Source organism: Marmota marmota, unplaced genomic scaffold, assembly GCF_001458135.2.
Source record: "Marmota marmota marmota unplaced genomic scaffold, marMar, whole genome shotgun sequence".
NCBI classification, from domain to species: Eukaryota; Metazoa; Chordata; class Mammalia; order Rodentia; family Sciuridae; genus Marmota; species Marmota marmota.
The window spans coordinates 203,779-225,173 of NW_025999899.1; the positions used below are offsets into that span (position 1 = coordinate 203,779).

Sequence of the window (21,395 nt, forward strand, 5' to 3'; positions counted from 1 at the left end):
CCCCCCCCCCACCCCCTCAAGCCAGGTCAGTTGGAGACAGCCAACAGACAGGGAGGGTCAGGGAAATACAAAGACAGAGATGGAAAAAACAAACAGGAATTACAGGTAAATTAGAGGGTATAAGACAAAAAGGCCAAATGACATATGGGCAGCTGCGGGGCAGACAGCCAGCAGACAGGACTTAGAGAGATTAACACTAGGTGCCTACCACCCCATGTCCCCCAGTCCCCAGTGCAGTGCCGTATTGTACTGTGGAGAGATTTGTCTCCGGGCTGATTGGCGGCGATGTCCAGATGATGTGAGCCACCGATTTTGGTGCCCAAGGCTTGCAGCTTTCATGGAGCGGGCAGGGGAACTGGCAACTCTGCCTTTCACCTACACTGCAGGTACCATAAGGAGTTCAGAGTGGGCTGGGTGAACACTGGGACCAGGCCTTTGAGATAGGGCCTGAGTACCTGGAAACAAGGTTCTGGAACAGAAAACTAAGTGCCTTTGATTAAAGTCTAGATCCCTGGAATAAAGTTTGGGTACTGGGTATTTGGGGCTAGAGAAAGGATCTCTGAAATGGAAAACCAGGTGCCTGGGTCCCAGTGAGAGCTCAGGGGACTTTCGGGTAGGTTTCAAATGCTTGCTTCTCAGCTCCACCACCAACTGTCAGTGCAACCTTAAACATATCATGTTACTTCTTGGAAGCTTAGTTTCCTTATCTGTAAAAGAGGAATACTAACAAATGTAAAATCCCACAGAATTGTTACAAGGATGGTGTAGGCTCTGTGCCTGGTATACTGTAGACTCTCAGAAATGATAGTTCCCTCCTTGACTAGAAGCAGACTCAGACCCTGATTCCTTGGGGGAAGTTGAGCAGAGCTAAAGTCTTGGGGCCTCAACTCCAGGCCCTCAATACTTCCCCTCCTTCTCCAGAGGTGACCAGCGAAACCTTTAACAAGGAAGCCTTCCTGGCCTCCCGGGGACTCACTCGTGGCTACTGGACTCACCTCAGCATGCTGATTCCAGGACCTGGCACCCCCAGGCACCCCCGGGGCAGCACACCATCCCTTGGCCTTCTTCTCAGTGGTGCGTGGGGACTGTCCTCAGCCTAGAGGGAAGGATTGGGAAGAAAAAGTTGACCAGGTCCCAGATAATTCCTTCATATACACACCAAACCCCTACCAACACCAACAGTGCCATTTCAACCCTCTCTGAAGCCTTCAAAGGGGTCTCCCTGCCTATCCCATTCAGTAGCCTTGACCCTAAAAAAGGCTCTCATCCCTCCTAGTACAGTTCTAGGCCCTCTCTCAGAGGATGCAGCTCTTCTGGAAGCAATAGAAGTTGGGTCAGGTGAAGGTTCCCTCTTCTTTTCATCCTCTCAGGAGATCCCTACCAGCTTCTCCAGGGGGATGGTCCTGCCCTGATGCCTCCAGTGCCCTCAGATCCACCCAAGGCCCTCTTTGGTGAGCAGGAAGGGCCCTGAAGGATCCAGAGGTGGGGACACGGAAGGCTAAAGGCCTGGGTGTCTGAGAAAAAGGGAGCTATTAGACCAGAAAGGTTGGGGTTCAGGCTTGGAGCTGGGTCCTCCAGTAATCCACTCTCCCCCAGGCTCGTGGCAGGATTACTACACATGGCGGGGCCTCAGCCTCGACTCCCCCATGGCTGTGCTTCTCACCTACCCGCTGACCGTGTACTATGTCATCACCCACCTAGTGCCCCAGTCCTGTAAGGAGTACAGGGTAGGATGGGGGGATGTAGGGGCAGGAGGGGTCATTGAGAAAGACCATATCCTTAAAAACTGGCCTCTCCTTAGTCCCTGAGCTCAATATACAGAACAAGCAGTCGCTGAAGATCCATGTGGTAGAGGCAGGGAAAGAGTTTGACCTTGTAATGGTGTTTTGGGTAAGTCTTTCCTGGCCTGGAGACTGGCATTGGCTGTGGGGTGGACACAGGATGGGAGCTAGACCTGTCTTATCTTTGTTCTTCAGGAGCTTTTGGTCTTACTTCCCCATGTGGCCCTGGAGCTGCAGTTCGTGGGTGATGCCTTGCCACCTGAGAATGACCAGCAACATTTTACCCTGCAAAGGGTGAGGGCTTGAAGGAGGCCCTGATCCTTCTATTGGCCTCCCGATGTTTGTCTTCCTCTCCCCATTCTTCTGTCTTAACTGGTGCATCCACCTGAATTCTGGTGGCTTCTCTGCCCTACCCTTGGCTCCACAGGATGGCCCTGAGGTATCTGTCCGTCCTAATTCTGGAGTATCAGCACGGCTCAACTCTGGGACTAAAGAGAAAAGGGGTCGCAGGGACCTGCAGATCAAGGTGTCAGCCAGACCCTATCATCTACTCCAGGGGCCCAAGCCTGACCTTGTTATTGGTAAGAGCCTGGGGCTAAGGGAGAGAAGTATGGGGAAGGGAGGAGAGAAGGAGACCATGGAAGCCAGCATCTCTCTGCTCTCCCTGGGCAGGATTTAATTCCGGCTTTGGTCTCAAGGACACGTGGCTGAGCTCTCTGCCCAGGTTACAGGTGGGGTATCTCACTTTCTTCCCAAACCCCTCCTTCCTTTTCTGAAAGCCTCTGTACTCTCTTCTCCCACATCAACTGCTCCCCAAACGTGGAGAGCACCCACGGGTCCTGGACCCTCTGAGCTCTGTGACTGCCTCCTGCCTCTGTTGCATCCTGGTGTGTCATAGGGTCTCAGTTTTCAACTGTCATCCTGGGGGCTTGGGATGTATCTGGAGGGAGGAGCCTCTCAGGGAGTCTCTAAGGCTCTGCCCCCACCTCAGTCTCTCCGAGTGCCTGCTTTCTTCACTGAGAGCAGCGAGTATGGCTGTGTGATGGACGACCAGACCATGGCAGTGGCCACGGGAGGGGGCACCAGTCCTCCACAGCCCAACCCCTTCCGCTCCCCCTTTCGCCTCAGAGCCGCCGACAACTGCATGCCTTGGTAAGGGCCCACTTTCCCTCTGGACCCATAACCTCTCTTACTCTCTGCACCTAAAAGGTCTCGGTTCTCCTGGAACCTTACTCTCCTCAGCCCTATAGCCCCCCTTTTCTGTCCCCACTAGTCACCACCACCCCATCCCCGCTGTTCCAGATAATCTCCAATACACCCCTTTGGATCCAGTTCACGAACTCTCCCCAACTCCTTTTCCTACGATGCAAAAGGCCCTGCTCGCCCTTTAGCGAGCTGAGCCCTATTTAGCCCCGCTCCCTGAACGCCGGGCCCATAAGTCCCGCCCCTAAGAGCCCAGGCCCCGCCCCTGACAGCGCCCACGCGCCTCCCGCAGGTACTGCAACGCCTTCATCTTCCACCTGATCTACAAGCCACCCCAAGGCGGCGGGGCCCGCTCGGCGCCGGACCCCGCGCCCCCAGCCCCAACTCCCGTAGCTCCTCCTGCCCCCGCCGGTAGGCGTCGAAGAGAAAAGAAGGCTGGACGCGGAGTCCGCCGGCGGAGATGAGTGCAAAGATGGTAGCAGTCAACTCCCCCCTTCCCAAACACACATCCTAGAAGAAAACAAAAATACAAAGGGGAGGATTGGTTGGCCGAACCTGAAAAGGTAAATAAAATTACTTGTTTGAAATCACTGAGTCACAGACCCTTTGATTACATGTTTTTAATTGGGCCATTAAACTAGGAAAGGAGAGAAGGATTTGGGAATGACTGATTTTGTCCCAAACCTTTTCACTTGTCTGATCTCAAACTCAGCTTTGGGAATGCTGATCTTCCTTGACAATCCCAAACCTCTCCCAATTTTTATGTAGGTAAATCGTTTTCCAGCCGGGATAACCTTCAGGGACCTGCCCCAAAGCAAGGAAAGACCAAGAAGCAGAAATTGGGTTCTCTTTGGTGGATAGGGAAGCAGACAACATTTTAGGGACACACAGACCCTTTGGTTTGGATTTAGTGAAAGACCCTAGCCACCCAGCTCCACCTTCTCTCATCCTTCATTTCCTGTACATCTAATAATATCAATTTTTGCTCGGTTGATCTCCTAAAATCACTCAAATCCATCTACTTACAACCAGTTCCACTGCAAGCTTCATCATATGTCATTTCCACATTACTGCCAAAGTATTCTTTTTAAAACACATTTGAGGGTTGGGGCTGTAGCTCAGTGGCAGAGCGCTTGCCTAGCGTGTGTGAGGCACTGGGTTTGATCCTCAGCACCACATAAAAATAAACAAAGGCATTCAGTCTGTTTACAACTACAAAAAAAAAAAAAAATTAAAAATTGAGGGGCTGCGGTTGTGGCTTAGTGGTAAAGCTTTTGCCTAGCACATGTAAAGCGCCGGGTTCAGTCCTCAGCATCATATAAACATAAATAAATGAAATTAAAGTATTGTGTCCATCTACAACTAAATATATATATAAAAAAAGAAAAACTCATTTGAGGCTGGTGCATGCCTATAATCCCCTCTGCCTGGGAGGCAGAAGCAGGTGGATGGCAAGTTCAAAGCCAGCAATTTAGTTCAACCTCAGCAATTTAGTGAGGCCCTAAGCAATTTAGCCGTACTCTGTCTCAAAATAAAAAGGGCTAGGGATGTGGCTCAATGGTTAAGTGCCCCTGGGTTCAAGCCCTGGTACCAAAAAAAAAAAAAAAAAAAAAAAAGGAAAACCACACACACATATTTGAGGGCCTGGAGGTGTAAAAAAATGATAATGACAGAGCACTTGCCAAGCATATGTAAGGCCCTGGGTTCAATTCCCAGCACCACAAAAATAAAACACATTTGAATTTAGTCCTCTCCTAAGTCCCTTCAGTGACTTCCCTCATTCTTAAAATCAAGATGGAGGCCCAGCATGGTAGTGCATGCCTGTAATCCCAGACAGGGAGGCTGAGGCAGGAGGAACTTAAATTCAAAGACAGCCTCAGTAATTTACCAAGGCCCTAAGCAACTCAGTGAAACCCTGTCTCTGAATAAAATACAAAAAAAGGCTGGGGATGTGGCTCAGTGGTTGAGTGCTCCTGAGTTTAATACCCTGTGGCCAAGGAGTTCCTTGACTGTAGGCAGTAATGATTTTCAAGCTACTGAATATAGAAAAGAAAAGATAACGAACCTGGCAGACACCACCTTAACCAAATGACTAAGATTTTTTTTACAGAGTTACAAAAATTGTGCTGTGAATGGATAATGTAATGCACCCCACTGTTGTCATGTATGTAAGAAATAAATATAAAAAAAGAAAGAAAAAATTTTTAGTAAGTCCTGTTGACACTATGTGCCTCCTGACATGATGTGATGTGAAAGCCACCTCACCTCTGCAGTATTCTTCCTCAAATCCACAATTTCAGGCTAATCATGGCACACATCCAACAAATCCAAATTGTGAACAGTCTACAAAATACTTGACACCGTTCTTCAAAAGTGTTAAAGCCATGAAAGGCAAGGAAGGCCAAAACACTGTTACCGAGATTAGAAGAGACTAAGAAGATGTGACATTGGATTGGATCCTGAAGCAGAAAAAAAGGACCTTGGTGGAAAAATCATAGAAACTGAATAAAGTCTGTAGTTCAGCTAATAGTGTTGTATCAATTCTGATTTCTTAATCTCGATTAACATGCCATAGTTGTGTAAGATAAAACATTAGAGGAAGGTGGTGAAGGGCTTATGGAAACATTCTCTTTGCGATCCATCTATTTACCTAAAATCATTTCAAAAATAGAAAGTTAAAAAGTGAAGTTCTTTAATATTGCATATAAGATGCTCTCTTCCTATTAAGTATTCTCTAAGTTTCCTAATATACACAAAGCCCAGAGTCTGATAATAATAAATATCTGTATAACCATTACCTAGCTTTAAGAATTATCAACATTTTCCCCATTTTATTATTCCTACCTCCAGCTTTTTTCCAGAATATTTTAGAGCATACACCAGACACTAGTCGTCTCATTTATATGCATCTATAACTAATAATGGCTTTTTAAAAAATGTAACCACCATGTACAGTGATTCCTTAGTATCTTATAATGCCCAGTTCATATTAAAATTTCTTCAGTTATCTCAAAGGTGCCTTTCATAGTTGGTTTGTTCCAATAATGAAATAAATGAGAGCCACACATGACTTCTGGTAGTTATGTTTCTTAGGTCTTCTTCCTTTTGTTTTTGAGGTTGTTGTTGTTTGTTTTGGTTGCTGTTGTTTTGGTTTTTGTTTGTTTTATTTTGTATTTTAGTACTGGGGATTGAACCCAGAAGCACTTTACTTCTGAGTCACATCCATATCCCCAGTCCTTTTTATTTATTTATTTATTTTTTATTTTGAGATGGGTCTCCCTAAGTTGCTGAAAGGCTTGTTAAATTGCTGAGTCTGATCTTGAATTTAGAATCCTCTTGCTTCAGCCCCTCTAGTCACTGGGATTATAAAACATGCACCATGGAGCCAGCAGAACCTCTTATTCTGTAACAGATCACCCTCCTTTTTCTTTCTTTCCCATTTTCATGCCACTGGGAACCCAGATCATTTGTCCCATAAATTGTTCTTCATTCTGGAGCTAACTGATTACTTTCTCCTCCAGGTGTTTTTTAATTTGTTCACTAGTCTTCTTTAGTTTCCACAAAGTGGTAGTTAGATCTAGATGACAAGCTTCTTTTGATGTGGTCCTTGCCAACCTGATCTCGTGCTAATTCTTGCTCCTCTCTGCCCTCCAGCCAAACACCTCTAAATAAAGATGCCCTGCTCTCTCATTATGGAACTTCCCATTGTCTTGTCCAACTAATTACTAGACAGTCTTCTTTCCTTAGGAAAGGAGGCATTGCCCAACCCACATTTGAGATTAGACAAACCCCCTACCTCAAACTCTCACAGCACCGTGAATTTCCCCCCCTCGTATTTCATTGTTCTCACTCTTATAATTCCTTATCTACCTTTTCAATTGTAAACACAGAAAGCATGAGTGCTACATCTATCCTTCAGGGTCTGGCTTTGCATGTGGTAGGAGATCGTTAATTGCTTGTCTAATTACTTTCCCCCCATAATCACTGGGATTATGATTTAGGATGCATGCACCATTTCCATCCTTCCTCCTTATCTTTCTTCTCCAGCTTCAGCCCCTACAGCCAGAAAGGGGAAGCCTAGCTCCCTTGCGGTTTGAAGGGAAACAACTTTTCACCACTCCCTTGGCCAGAAAACAATCTTTTCCTAGCCAGACAGGCATGGTGGTATACACCTGTAATTCCAAGTACCCAGGAGACTGAGGCAGGAAGATTGCAAATTCAAGCCCAGCCTCAGCAATTTAGTGAGACTCTGTATTCATGGAAAAAAAAAAAAACTTTTTCTAAATTTTTACCATCTACTGCACAAAAGTATAAAAAGATGGCTATCTCTGAGTGGTGGGATTGCTAAAGATTTGCGTATTCATTTTTGTGTGGATATGCTCATTTTTTTTTTATCTATTAACACAAAGTCCTTTTGTAATAAAAAATGTTTATGTACAAATTACTCCTTTAATAATTCATTTACCAACTTTATTCCACACACACACACACACACACCCGCACTCCCCTACTGGGGATAGAACTCAGGAACTGAGCTACATCCCTAGCCATTAAGACAGAGTCTCACTAAATTGTCCAAACTGACCTCAAACTTGTGATTCTTCTGCCTCAGCCTCCTAAATCACTGGGATTATGATTTAGGATGCATGCACCATTGCACCCCAAATTTACCAAATATTGATTGAGTGCACAGAAGGCTTTGTGTTGGTCCTTAGATATCTAATGGGGAAAAAAGACAGATAATGATCCCTGCTTCCAAGAAGATTATAATCTGTGTTAGTAAATCGTGGCCTCTAGCCAAAATCAGCCAACCGTCTGTTTTTGTATGACTTTTTTTTTTTTTGGTACTGGAGATTAAACCCAGGGGCACTTAACCATTGTTCCATATCCCCAACCCTTTTCTGATTTTAGAGACAGGGTCTCACTGAGTTTCTTAGGGACTCCCTAAGGTCTCCCTGAGTGCTGGCTTTGAACGCAAAATTTTCCTGCCTCAGACTCCCAAGGTGCTGGGATTATTGGCGTGTGCCACCTCACCCAGATGTTTTTGTATGACTTTGAGAAGAGATCAAAAGAATAATATTTCATGATGTGAAAATTATATGAAATTCAAGTTGTAGTGTTAACAAATATATATTAAAACAACTGCAACGGTGTCTTTACATTTTGTCTGTAACCACTTTCAGGATACAAATGGTGCTAATATTGGAACAGAAATCCTATGGCTCAAAAAGTCTAAAATATCTACTAACAGGCCCTTCACAGGCAAGAGATGATGGTGTTTTGATGTTGGAGAGAAGAAGAGAGACCCTAAAGCTAATGAGGAGATAGAAACAACAGGTCATCATCAATGGATAGACATTAGAGAGAAGGAAAGGGCAGGGAGAAGGGGGAAGTAATAAATGATAGCTCACTGGTTCCTAGCTAGGGGAACTGGATAGAAGAAAGTGCCATCTGTTCACAGTAGAGACACAAGAGGTACAGAGTTGGAGTAATTGGAAGGAGTTTAGAGAGAAACATAATGAATTTGGGTGGAACTTTTAAAGTTTGAAATGCTTGTAGGACATCCTGGTAAGATTCTGGAAGTCTGATTTGTTTGTTTTGTTTTGTTTTGAGGTACTGGGGATTGAACCCAGGGGTGTTCTACCACTGAGCTACATACCTAACATCCCCCCCCACACACACACACACTCCTTTTTTGTGCCAGGAATTGAACTGAGGGATGCTTAACCACTCAGCCATATTCTTATCCCTTTTTATTTTTTATTTGGAGACAGGGTCCCACTAAGTTGCTTAGGGCCTTGCTGAGTTATTGAGTCTGATTTTGAACTTGCCATCCTTCTGCCTCAGCCTCCTGAGTTGCTGGGATTACAGTCATGAGCCACCGAAACCAGCTCAGATATTTTAAAATATACAGTTGTTGTCAGTTACAGTTACTGTACTATGTATGCTACAGAACGTTAGAAATTATTCCTCTTATCCAGTGTACTCCTGTGCCCATTAACCATCCCCAAAGAACATTTAAATGACACTTAATTCTAACACCCAAAGATAATCACTGTTGTCAACTTGGTGTATTTACATACTCTTAATCAGAATGCAGAAATTTCTACAAAATTTTAATAGTGATATACATAATGCTAAATTGCTAATTTTTTTTGTCCTGGGGATTATTGAACCCAGGCGTACTTTACCTCTCAACAAAATTCCCAGCCCTTTTAACTTTTTATTTTGAGGGACAGGGTTTTGCTAAATTGTGGCCTCACTAAATTGTAGAGGCTGGTCTCAAACTTAATATCCTCCTGCCTTAGCCTTCTGAGTCACTGGAATTAAAAGAGTGTGCCACCACACCTGGCTGCTAACTTGCTTTTATGACATAACAATATGTTATGAACAATTTTTTATGTCATTAGGCAGTCTATTCTCATGGATAGTTGTATACTCGCTAACCAGCCCTACTTTTGGAGATTCAGACAGTTCCTAATTTGGCTTAATATTAAATGAAAAAGGAAGTAGAAAGTGGCCCAGTTTGCAACTTAACAGGGACCATATATGGTATGGCCTGCTTGATGGGTGAAGAGTTGATTTGCCTGAGATGCTCTACATGGAGTTTCTGGTCAAGGATGAAAGAAGGAAGTTTGTAGGTTAAAAGTGTGGGACGGAGATGGGGAGGGCATCATGGGTCAGAGGGGTATGCTCGTCCCAACTCAGCCTCTTGGGTTTAGTTAGATCTGAGCCCTGCAAGGGAGGAACCATGAGCAGAGGCTGGAGGAGGTATTTTTAAAAACTCCTGTAAAGACAGGAATGTCCTTCTCCTTCTTGGGGAACACAGTGTGGTTTCGACAGGCACTGACAAGTCTAAGGAATCCAAAAGAGTGGCTCGGGCACACAGACAACTGACAAATTTGGAAACATTGGCCTTCTCACTGGAAGCATTGGTGAGACAAGAAACAGCAAGCTATATAGATGGTTATCATGAATAGCCCCAGTTGGTACCCACATGCTGGGGTGGGGGAGCACTTTGTTTAGTTTCTAAATGTTTGGAGGTTTTTCCTGATATTATGTTGATTTGTAGTGTGAGTCCATTTTGATCAGAGAACATTCTCTGTATGATTTCCATTTTTTAAAACTGGTTAATGTTGAGTTTATGGCCCACGATAGATGGTCTATCTTTGTACATGTTCCATGAGTACGTGAAAAGAATGTGTATTCTTCTATTATTGGGTGGGGTGATCTTTCAGTACTGATTGCATCCTGTTGTTTGAGGGCGTTGTTGAATTCCTCTGTTTCCTTGTCAGTTTGGGTCTCATTGCTCAATCCGTGGCTGACAGGTATGCCACGGATTATGAATTTAAGCAAAACTTGTTTGATCCCAGGTTTCAGTAGTTACTAGCTGGGCAGGTATGGAGAGATTCAGAATTAGATTCCCTAGGGAAATTCTTCTGAGATCTGAACTCTGCTGGCCTAGCCTGGAAAATACAAATAGCAAATATTCTAGTCTGTGCCACACTATGTTCTAAGCATTCTTTCCTCCCCCAGGGATGCTTGACCACTGAGCCACATGCCCAGCCCTTTTTATTTTTTTATTTTAAAACAAGGTCTCTTTAAATTGCTGAGGCTGGCCTCAAACTTGGGATCCTAAGCCTCTCTAGTTACTGGGATTACAGGCATATGCTGCCACACCTGGCTGTGCTAAGCACTTTCATACATCAATTTAATCTTCACAAAAAAAGCTACATCAGATGGTATTGTCTTCGTTTTAGAGATGAGGAAATTGAGGCACAAGGAGGTTTGGTAACTTAATCAAGTCAAATAGGGTAGCCTGGGAACAAACTTAGGCAATATGGCTCCAGATATGAGCTTTAACGTCTCCATCATACCGCTTCATGGAGAATGACACAATTTGCTACAGTTTGGATCTTGAATATCTCCCCAAATCCAGGGTATTGAAGGTTTGGTCTCCAGGTGGTGCTATTGCAAGGTGGTGGAACCCTTAGAAAGCAGGGGCTAGTAAGAGGTCTTGAGATCAATGAAACATACCCACAAAGGAGTTTGTGAGTCCCAATCCCCTCTACATTTTCTTTTATTTTCCGGGCCATGAGGTGAGCAGTTTTGCTCCCTATATGCTTCTGCCATAATGTGTCACCTTGTCCTCAGCCTGAAAAACAATGGGTCTGCCTGATCTTGGTCTGAAACATCCAAACTCTGAACCAATATAAAACTTTTCTTTTTTAAGTTAATTATCTTAGTGTTTTGTGATAGCGACAGAAAACTGATTATCACAACGACCTTGGGCAAATTACCAGCTCCTCTGTGTTTACCTCTTCACCATAATATAGGGCTAGCAACAGTACCTACTCTATAGAGTTAATAAATGAATTAACATTTATTAATTTCCAAGGAAATTAATAAATGTAAGTGCTTAGAAGAGCCCTCAAGATAGTAGGTATCCAAACAATAAGTGTCATATGATTTTTTTTATACCTTTTTTTTTTTAGTTGTAGACGAACACACAATACCTTTATTTTTATGTGGTGTTGAGAATCGAACCCAGTGCTTCACACATACTAGGCAAGCGCTTTACCACTGAGCCACAACCCCAGCCCTCATATGATATTTTGTTGTATTTGTTTTTATTGCAAACTAAGAGACCAATTCTAAGACAGAGCCTACAACTAGAACTAATTTCCCACATTTGGCAAAGAAAACACCTTTCTTTAAATCCCTATTAACTATAGGTACAGAAGTCCACACTTGCCAGGGCATCCACTATCACTTAGATTGATCTCCAAACAACTCTTCATCCTCTCTTCAATACAATTTTCTACCTTCTCCCCACCCTTAAATCCTTCATTGGACTCTATCTGGATCTTAAGCTAAATCATCAACAAAATTCCCCAAGTCATCATCCCCATTTTCCCTTTGCCATCTTGCTCTCATAGACATTTGACGCTCCCTCAGAGATGCTACTCCCTTGCAACACTCCAAAGTAGTAGTAGCTCTTTTGTTTTTCTGTCATGCTCCACATACCTGGAGGTGAGGCAGGTATCTTTCTTGCTTCCTCTTCTTCTTGCCTCCAAAACCTTTCTACTCCTTCCAAAACCAAAGCATCTTTGAAGCACATGGAAACAGACTATACCACTCATGATCCGTCCCTGTTGTGGTCATCTGCCCACATCTACCAACTTCTCCAAAGATAGTTAGCTTACAATAACTTTTCCACCATTAATCATGTCCTCGTTGATGGGGCTTCAAATCCACCTAGGTAATCTGACACTTTAAATTTGCGGTTCCTTTCCCTTTGCATTCTATTACCAACTTTTCCTCCCTGCCACCTCAGCCACACCTCCCTTGGTCAAACCCCCAACCCTGTCATTATCAGTAACTGCAGCATTTCCAGTCTCCCTATTACAGGTATTCTACCAGTATCCATCTTTCTAGCCTCTTCTCTGGTACCCTCACACCAGCAATCCCTCAGTCCTTCAGAGTCCTTAGTCCATTAATCATGCCATGTTTTCACTATCACTTTCTTCACGTCTTTGCATCTCACTTCACCAATGGACAGATCCAGCTGTCCATTGCTACAATCATCCCTTTTCATGCACTCTTTGTTTTGAAAAAAAAATTGCTGCTGGATATTGAACCCATGATCTCATGTATGCTAACCAAGAATTACCATTGAGCTACATTCCCAGCCCTTTTTACTTTATTTTGAGATAAGATCTCACTAAGTTGCTGAGATTGACCTCAAACATGTGATCCTCCTGCCTCAGCCTCCCAAGGCACTGTGGTTACAGGCATGTACTGCTTTACCAGGCTCTGCATACATTTTTCTTCTTCTTTATGTATTTATTTTTTCCTGTTTTGGTTCTGGGACTGAACCCAGGGGTGTTCAACCACTGAGCTACATCCCCAGTCCTTTTTTTTGTGTGTATTTTACTTAGAGACAGGGACTCACTGAATTACTTAGGGGCTCGCTAAGCTGTTGAGGCTGGCTTTGAACTCACAATCTTTCTGCCATAGCCTCTGAGCTGCTGGGATTACAGGTGAGTGCCACCGCACCTGATTCTACATACACTCTTAATTCCCGTGTCCTTCTCGCTCCATCTCACTTGCTTGCAAAATTGCAAGTTTGGTTAAACCACATTCCATCAATGATGAGACGTTTTTCTAAACTACATGACTGGAGAGAAATAACTGTGGTGACTGATTTCACTTTGAGTTTATAATCACAAATCATAGGTAGGCTCTCAGCACTGCCCAACAATTGTACTTGGTTTCCCTTTTCAGTTCTCTCTTCTACCCTCTGAAATAATGACTGAATACCCCATCTCTCCACAAATGACCACACCTCCCCATCCTCAGCGGGTGAACTTAATTTTTAATGCACACAGAAAAGAGAAGCAACCAGAACTTCCTCCTCTTTCCACCAGTGCTTTCTATTGTGTCTCTTGCCTGCATGTTCCTGTTTTTTCTCTGTAGATTTTCTTTTTCTTTTTCAGTCTCTGTTGAATGCAATCTTCAAATGTTAGATAATGCTTTCTTCTTCATTCACATCTTTTTGTTTTGTTTTGGTACCAGGGATTGAACCCAGTGGCACTTAACCACTGAGTCACATCCTGAGTCCATTAAATTTTTTTTTTTTTAATTTTGAGACAGGGTCTCACTAAGTTGCTTAGGGCCTTGCTAAGTCCATTCACATCTTGACCACTTCAATGAAAACCCACTTGTTAACAATCTTGCCAAATCCGGTGGTCAGTACTTAGGACCACTTCACAGAATTGTGTCCTTCCTTGAAATCTTCCAAGACCTCACATGCTCTTGGTTTTCCTCCTACCTGGCCAGTGGGTCCTCTTGCTGGCTTCTCCTGCCAGTGTGTCTGTTCCCTAAGCTCTTCTCTCTGAGTGTGTTCATTCCCCTACTGTGCCCTGCCTGTCTGTCTACCTCCTGCTTTCTTGTGTTTAAAGTGGTACCACTTATCACTGGATCCAAATCTTAGGGAGATATAGATATAGATATAGATACACTTTTTTTTTTAAAGGAGCTGGGAATGGGACTAGGACTGTAGCTGAGTGGCAGAGCACTTGCCCAGCACATGTGAGGCACTGAATTTGATCCTTAGTACCACATAAAAATAAAACAAAATAAAGCATTATGTCCATCTACAACCACACACACACACACACACACACACACACACAGAAGCTGGGGATAACTCAGTGGTAGACTACTTGCCTAGAATAGCTGAAGCCCTGGGTTCAATCCCCAGTAGCTAAATTAATTAATTAATCCCTGCCTTCTAACTTTGTAGTTGGAGAATGCAGCTAGTACAAGTTTGGGTTTGGGGACTTTTGTACTTCCATCAGAGCCTAATGTTTGACCAATATTTATAAATGTTTTATTGGCATTGAAAAAGATACGTTCTCCATTTATGAGATAAAAAGTTCAATAAATATTGCTTGAGTGAAAACTCTGAGAGGATGCAAACTTTATGTTCACTGCTAATGTATTTACTGCTGATGTATTACTGATATCAAGCAAAGGGCCTGACGTCCATCATAGGTATTCAATAAATATTTGTTGAATGTGTGGTTAACTAATCAACTTTATTATCATTTGGATTCTCTAAACCTTTGTACCATAGTATATTTTTCTTACTTTGCATGCCAAAGACTGGTGACATAGGTTAGTTTCCTGCTACCATTATATTTCTAACAGTTTCCAGTCTATTTTTATTTTGGCTTTAAATAGTTTGATACAATATGATTTAGTTTCTGAAGGTTTATGATCATTATATAATCACTCAGATAATAAATATATCCCATATCAGTATAAAATGTCTACTTAACAAAACACTATCTATAAGATATGGTTTAGGGCTGGGGATGTAGCTCAGTGGTAAAGCATTTGCCTAGCATACGTGAGGCACTGGGTTCGATCTTCAGCACCACATATAAATAAATAAATGTATAAAATAAAGGTATTGTGTCCATCTACAACTAAAACTAAATATAAATTTTAAAAAGATATAGTTTAATATTATTATGCATTTATTATTTTGAATAAGCAATATATAATAATAAAATTCAAAAGGTACAAAAGTGAAAAGTAATCTTCCCTCTTCTCTCTTCTCCGATCACCTAATTCCCCTTCCCGTGAGACAACACTGCAATAGAATTTTGCTGATTAGCTCAATTTAAAAACATTTAATTTTTTTTTTTAGTAATTTAGGATTTTCTTTTGTTAAAGCATGACCAGTATTGGATGTTATATTTGCATTTTAAACATTGTAATATAAATATAAAACACGAAACATCCAAAATTAACACTGATATCCGACACTTGGATTTAGATACTGAGCATTTTATACTTTACAGAAAGAAATTTTCAAAGTATTGTCAGTGCTTTTAGTATATACTATTATTCCTACCAAAATCTTAATGAAATTTAAAGCATTGATATTAAAAGTAGTTATTTCTTTTCTTGAATATTCTAAAACATGCCAGTTTTGGATTAACCTTCAAATTTTAAGGATGTAAAAGATATTCAAATAGAATACTCAAGAATATGTTTTAACATGATAATTCTGTTTACAATTATGACAAAAATACCTTCAATTTTCAAACAAAAAAAATCCCTAAGCAAACAAAAGGTATTTGGGGTCAAGTTATTTCTTAGTACAAATAATATATCATATGTCAATCAATTTAAAATTTTTACTTTTTCATATAGGAACGTAAAGTATTTGGCCCATATCCTTGCTATAATTTTTCATCTTATTTTATGCTTTCTGCTTTTTATTTTTCCTTGATGTTTTATCTTCTACTTTATTGACCCTAATCCAATATGGCTGTCATCCTTATAAAAAGAAGATATCTGGATACAAATATATACTAGGGAAGACCATGTGAAGGGACAAGGAAACCAGCCACCTACAAATCAAGGTGGGGAGCCTCAAAGGAAGCCAACCCTGCTGACTCCTTGATCCCAGACTTCCAGCCTCCAGAACTGTGAGAAAATAAATTTCTGTTACGTCACTCAGGCCATGGTACTTTGTAACAGCAGCCCTCTCAAACTAATGTACTTTCCAAAATAACTCAAAGACAAGGGGGACCTATGTGGTCTTCTCACAGGGAATACCCCCAATGACCCTCTAGGGAGGAATCTAAAGAGGGGGGAGGGGACAGAGCATAATGTGTTCCCATCTGTGCTGCCATCTGCTAGCAGCTCTTCCTTGTCGCTCAGTGGTTCCTAATGAAGATGTTGCAATGCCTGTAAGTAAATATTGCCTTCCCTGAAGTGAATATATACTATGTCTAAGGATTTAAGCAGACTTGACTACATCATTTCCACGATTTCTCTTGCCAGTAAGGAGAAGACACTGCATGGAGTTCTACTTTAGTGACTTTGTTCCTGGAACTGCACCCAAGATGGGGATCTGCTAAGATGAAGATCCACTTGCAGATGAGTCATAGCTAGCAGATCCCTAATGCTCCATCTCTGTCCACTGTTCCTAATCCCTGCTGAGTTGAGGACTTTTCTCAAAATGCCATCCTTCCTTTAGAATCTATTCCCCATACCCTCTTTGGTCTTGCAAATATTACAGTCAAATATGTGGTGTTTTTTTTTTTCCTGGTATCTCAGAGTCTACTCACTAGAAATAATAGTGAAGGAAGAGAGTGGATGGTGAGCTCTGATTCCCTGGTCTCTGAAAGTCTCAGTTGTGGGAGGGAAGAAGAAAGAAACACTGAGGGGCTGTGTGCTGGGTTTCCACTGAAAATCTGAATTTGAAGGCTTTACCATTTTGAACATTGTAATATAAATTATCTCCCTTCTAAAGACTCCATCTGATCCTCACGTGGATATTAGTTCTCAGGAACTGGTGACCCAGGTCTTGCCATGCTCAGAGAACATTCAGTTCCCATCCCCAGCCAAATCACATTACAAAACATTCTAGATGGGAATCCTTGGGTCCTCTGAATAGTATCACTTTCATTCTTGAGTCTACCTTCATTTTCTTCGCTTTCATGGTTTTAACTCCCCCACTTCAGGAAACAAAAACACTAAACAACTATGGGTTGTTCAAATCCCAAGTTTAGAGACATCTTTGACATCCTTTTCTCTTCCCACCTCCAGCTTTAACCCATCAGTGATCCATGCTCTCCCTATGCATCTTTCTGGTCCACATCTACATCCTTCTCACCTACACTGCTATAATAGCTTTTTTTTTTTTAGTTGTAGATGGACATAATACCTTTATTTATTTATTTATTTTTATATGGTGCTGCAGATCAAACCCAGTGCCTCACACATGCTAGGCAAGCACTCCACCACTGAGCTACAATCCCAGACCCATGTAATAGCCTCCTATCACACCTGGTCTCCCAACTCCTGCTCTTCCTTTTCACAATCTGTTCTCTAGATACCACCAAAATAGTCTTAAAAAAACAAACAAAAAAAAAACAAGGACCAAGTGTAGTGGCATATGCTTATAATCCAAGCAGCTGGGGAGGCTAAGGCAGGAGGATCACAAATTAAAAGCCAGACTCAGCAACTTAGTGAGGCACTAAACAACTTAGCAAGACCCATAAATAAAATATAAAAAAAGGGCTGGGGATGCAGTTCAGTGATTGAGTGCCCCTGGGTTCAATCTCTGGTACCAAAAATAAATAAATAAGGCCTAGAATGTAACTCAGTGGTAGAGTGGATACCTAGCTTACACAGGCCCTGGGTACAACCCCCAGCTTCAATAAACAAATAAGCAAGTAAATAAATAAAATCATTTCACAGCTCTATTTATTTATTTATTTTAGGCGCAACAACTTTTTTCCTTTATTTCTTCCCCTTATGAAAGGAAATTCAAGTTCTGCAGCTATCCTTTTCTGCCCTCAAGTCTCCAACCAAACAAGTGACCACAGACACCAAATCTAAGGCTTAACAGCACAGACCTCAGACACTTGCCTCCAGTTCTGAGGTCCAAATGGATATTTATATCAGTAAGTCAGCATTAAAAAGAAAAGCACCACTCAAGACCGGGGGTGGGGGGCAGCTAAACCTGAAGCTTTTGGGTAGACCAGAGGCAGGCTTCTGAGTAATGAGTCTCAAGACAAGAGGCCACCTAAGCTTGGCTGGATGGAGCTCCACAATAATGATGGCCACCTCTGTTTGTATAGAGGGCTGTTGAGAGTAAGTCAGCTCAGTTGTCTGAACAAAAGTGGAACACACAAGTCTTTCAAAGGAAGCAATCAAAGCATATCAGGGTTACAGCTCCACCTTTATGTGCCCAAGTGGTTGCTGAGTCAGTGGTTGGTGGAGACTTCCAAGGACAGGAAACAATGGGTACTTGTAGGCCATGTAAGCCTCTCAGGAGACTTCCAGGAGGGAAAGCTCATTCTTGGGGTCAGTTGAACATGACTTTACCCAGGGCCTCCAATACCTCTCACTTAGAGTCCTCAAAGTCCCCCATCAATTTGGCTAACAATTTGCACCTCCACCACCCAAAGTTGGCAGTTGGTTTCTGTGATGAGTCAGGTATCATGGCTGATGACAATCACAGCACCCTTGTACTCATTGATGGCCTCCCTTAGAGCACCAAAAGACTCTATGTTCAAGTTATTGGTTGGCTTGTCTAAGATGAAGACATGGGGCTCCCGACAGGCCAGCTCTGCATACACAACTTGGGCTTTCTGCCCACCAAAGACTTTGCAGATCTGGATGGTGTGTGAATGATTCTCAAGGCCAAAGCAGCCCAGGCACTTGCCACATTCTGGTAGGGCAGGTTGACACTATTTAAACCTATTTAAAACCCTCCAAAGACTTCTAACCTTCTCACAAGGCTCTATATGGGAATCAGCCCCTGCCTGTCTCTCTGATTTCATCTTGGATCCTTCTTCCTTCTTTTGATTAGAATCACAAGATTCTAATGTTTTCAAAGTTCAGTCACTTTTGGTTCCGCATGGCGAGTTCTTTCCCACTAAGTTCCCTTCCCTGAGTGGAGGTGACAGCATTGTGGTGAAGGGTATCAACCCTGGAGCCAAGCTGCCTGGCTCAGACTCCAGACCTTCCCAATTTCTTTATTGACAAAATGAGAACAATGATAATAACTCCAATTTCTCTCATAGGTTTCTTATGAGAATTATGGGAATTAATACATGTAAGATAATTAGGACAGACTCTGCCTGGCTTACTGGTCAACCATTATTATGTTAGTTATTATTATATCCTGCAAGTCCATTGAAAAAAATTTTTTTTAAAGAGAGAGTGAGAGAGAGAAAGAATTTTAATATTTATTTTTTAGTATTTGGCGGACACAACATCTTTGTTTGTATGTGGTGCTGAGGATTGAACCCGGGCCGCACGCATGCCAGGCGAGCACGCTACTGCTTGAGCCACATCCCCAGCCCCATTGAAAATGTTTATAAAGCCCAGGACAGCAGCACAAATAGAGGCCCACATATCAAGAAAATATACATCAAACTATTTCCACACTGCTTATGTGGAATTGTCCTCACAATTCAGAGGCTGAAGGAGCCACACTCTTTTCTATACCAGTAGAAGTCCAAGAGTAATCCAGAATTGCAGGCGCAGAGTAGGCAGAAGCTGGCTCTAGGAACCCACCAACCACTACACACACCTACAGACTAAGCTTCAGGTCTACTTCAATGCATATATTTCTTTCCCATAATTTCATGGATTCATTTGGTTTCTGAACTTTCAAAACCTTTGTCCCAGGGCCAAAAACAGGACTGGAGGAGGTGGGTCTTTGTGTTTTAGTATTTGTGATATGCAGAACCTTCTACATTCTTACTACCCACAATGTGGTCCTTGGAACAGCAGCATCAGCATCATCTGGGAACGTGTTAGCAATGCAGGCTGTCTAGTTCCACCCAAAATCTACTGAATCAGCATCATCTGCATTTCAACAAAATCCCCCAGAGATGTATATCAAGTTAAAGTTTGAACTAAGCAGTTAGGTAGGGGCCCTTCTCGCTCAAGTCCAAGTGTAGTTCTGATTCTCTGACCACCAAATAGAGTAGCCATCCCCCAGTCACCCTTTATCTTAACATCCTGTTTACTTCCTTCATATAATTTAGCATAGTCTCTCATTTCTAGTTTATTGTCTGTCTCCCCAAACTATAGTATGTCAAAATAAGTGCTGTATCTGAACTTGGCCTGTACAGAGAATGTGCTTGATACTGAATTTTACTGTATCTAAGATACCTTCAATTGTAACACACCATTATTCTATGTACCCCTGGGGAAAAAAAATGCTGCCAGTTAAACTACAACACAATTATTTCTTTTTTATATATATTTATTTTTTAGTTTTAGGTGGACACATTATCTTTATTTTACATTTATATGTTGCTGAGGATCGAATCCAATGCCTTGTGCATGCTAGGTGAGCACTCTACCACTGAGTCACAACCCCAGCCCTATTTCTTAATATTTAAAATTTTAAATCTTAATGCCAATTAAAACTCTTTCAGGCCATTAAAAAAACATCTGGTGCATACAATTTTTTCCACACAAATATTGTTCTCTGTGCCTGCAAGAACATTGACCAGGGCTGGGTGCAGAGGTGCATGCCTATAGTCCCAGTGACTCAGGAGGATCACAAGTTCAAAGCCAGCCTCAGCCACATAGCAAGGCTCTAAGCAACTTAGTGAGACCCTTTCTCAAAATAAAGAATAAAAAATGGCTGGGGGATGTAGCTTAGTGGTAAAATGCCCCTGAATTAAATCCCCAGAACCTGCTTACTCCTGAAAAAAAAAAAAAAAAAACATTGGCCAGGGGCTGTGGATATGGCTCAGTGGTAGAGCACTGGCCTAGCATGCATGAAGCCCTGGGTTCAATCCCCAGTATCTCAAATAATAAAAAAAAAAAAGTAAAAGAAGGAAAGAAAAGGCCAAACAGCATTTTTGTTTGTTTGATGCTGGGATTGAACCAGAGTATTCTATCTGTGCTATACCTCCAGCCCAGTGATTCTTTACCGTTTTGATTTTTTTTTACTTCCTTTTTTCCTTCCTCCATTTTTTTTTTAATACTGAGGATTGAACTCAACTTGCTGAAGTTGGCCTCACACTTGTAAACCTACTGACTCACTAGAATTACAAGTGTGTGCCATCCCACCCAGCTCCAGCATTTCTCAAGAATGTTCTTCCAAGTTGCTGGCATGTTCTTGTCTTACCAATAGTGTGCACAGAATTGAAAAATTGAAACCTTCAAGCCAGGTGTGGTAGCATATCTGGTAATCTTAGTAACTCAGGAGGCTGAGGCAGGAGAGTTGCAAGTTTGAGTCTAGTCACGACAACTGGGAGACCCTGTTTCAAAAATAAAAAATAAAAAGGGCTGGGGATGTAACTCGGTGGTAAAATGCCCCAAGGTTCAATCCCCAATACTGAAAATAAAATT

At 42.3% G+C, this 21,395-nt stretch overlaps 1 protein-coding gene across 2 annotated transcripts in view; it reads left to right on the forward strand.

Moving 5' to 3' along the window:
- Zmynd15 (zinc finger MYND-type containing 15) overlaps positions 1–3,571 on the forward strand; it is a 6,266-nt gene extending 2,695 nt beyond the window's left edge. The window contains exons 4-13 of one of the 2 annotated variants that reach the window (XM_015505983.2): positions 226–386; positions 922–1,074; positions 1,371–1,451; positions 1,597–1,713; positions 1,802–1,890; positions 1,977–2,075; positions 2,209–2,362; positions 2,454–2,512; positions 2,773–2,933; positions 3,277–3,571. In XM_015505983.2, coding sequence (XP_015361469.1) covers positions 226–386; positions 922–1,074; positions 1,371–1,451; positions 1,597–1,713; positions 1,802–1,890; positions 1,977–2,075; positions 2,209–2,362; positions 2,454–2,512; positions 2,773–2,933; positions 3,277–3,448 — 1,246 coding nt within the window. In that variant the 3' untranslated portion in view covers positions 3,449–3,571. The remainder of the gene's footprint in view (positions 1–225; positions 387–921; positions 1,075–1,370; positions 1,452–1,596; positions 1,714–1,801; positions 1,891–1,976; positions 2,076–2,208; positions 2,363–2,453; positions 2,513–2,772; positions 2,934–3,276) is intronic. The other variant, XM_048798328.1, reaches the window with a different exon arrangement.
- The last annotated feature ends 17,824 nt before the right edge of the window (positions 3,572–21,395 follow it).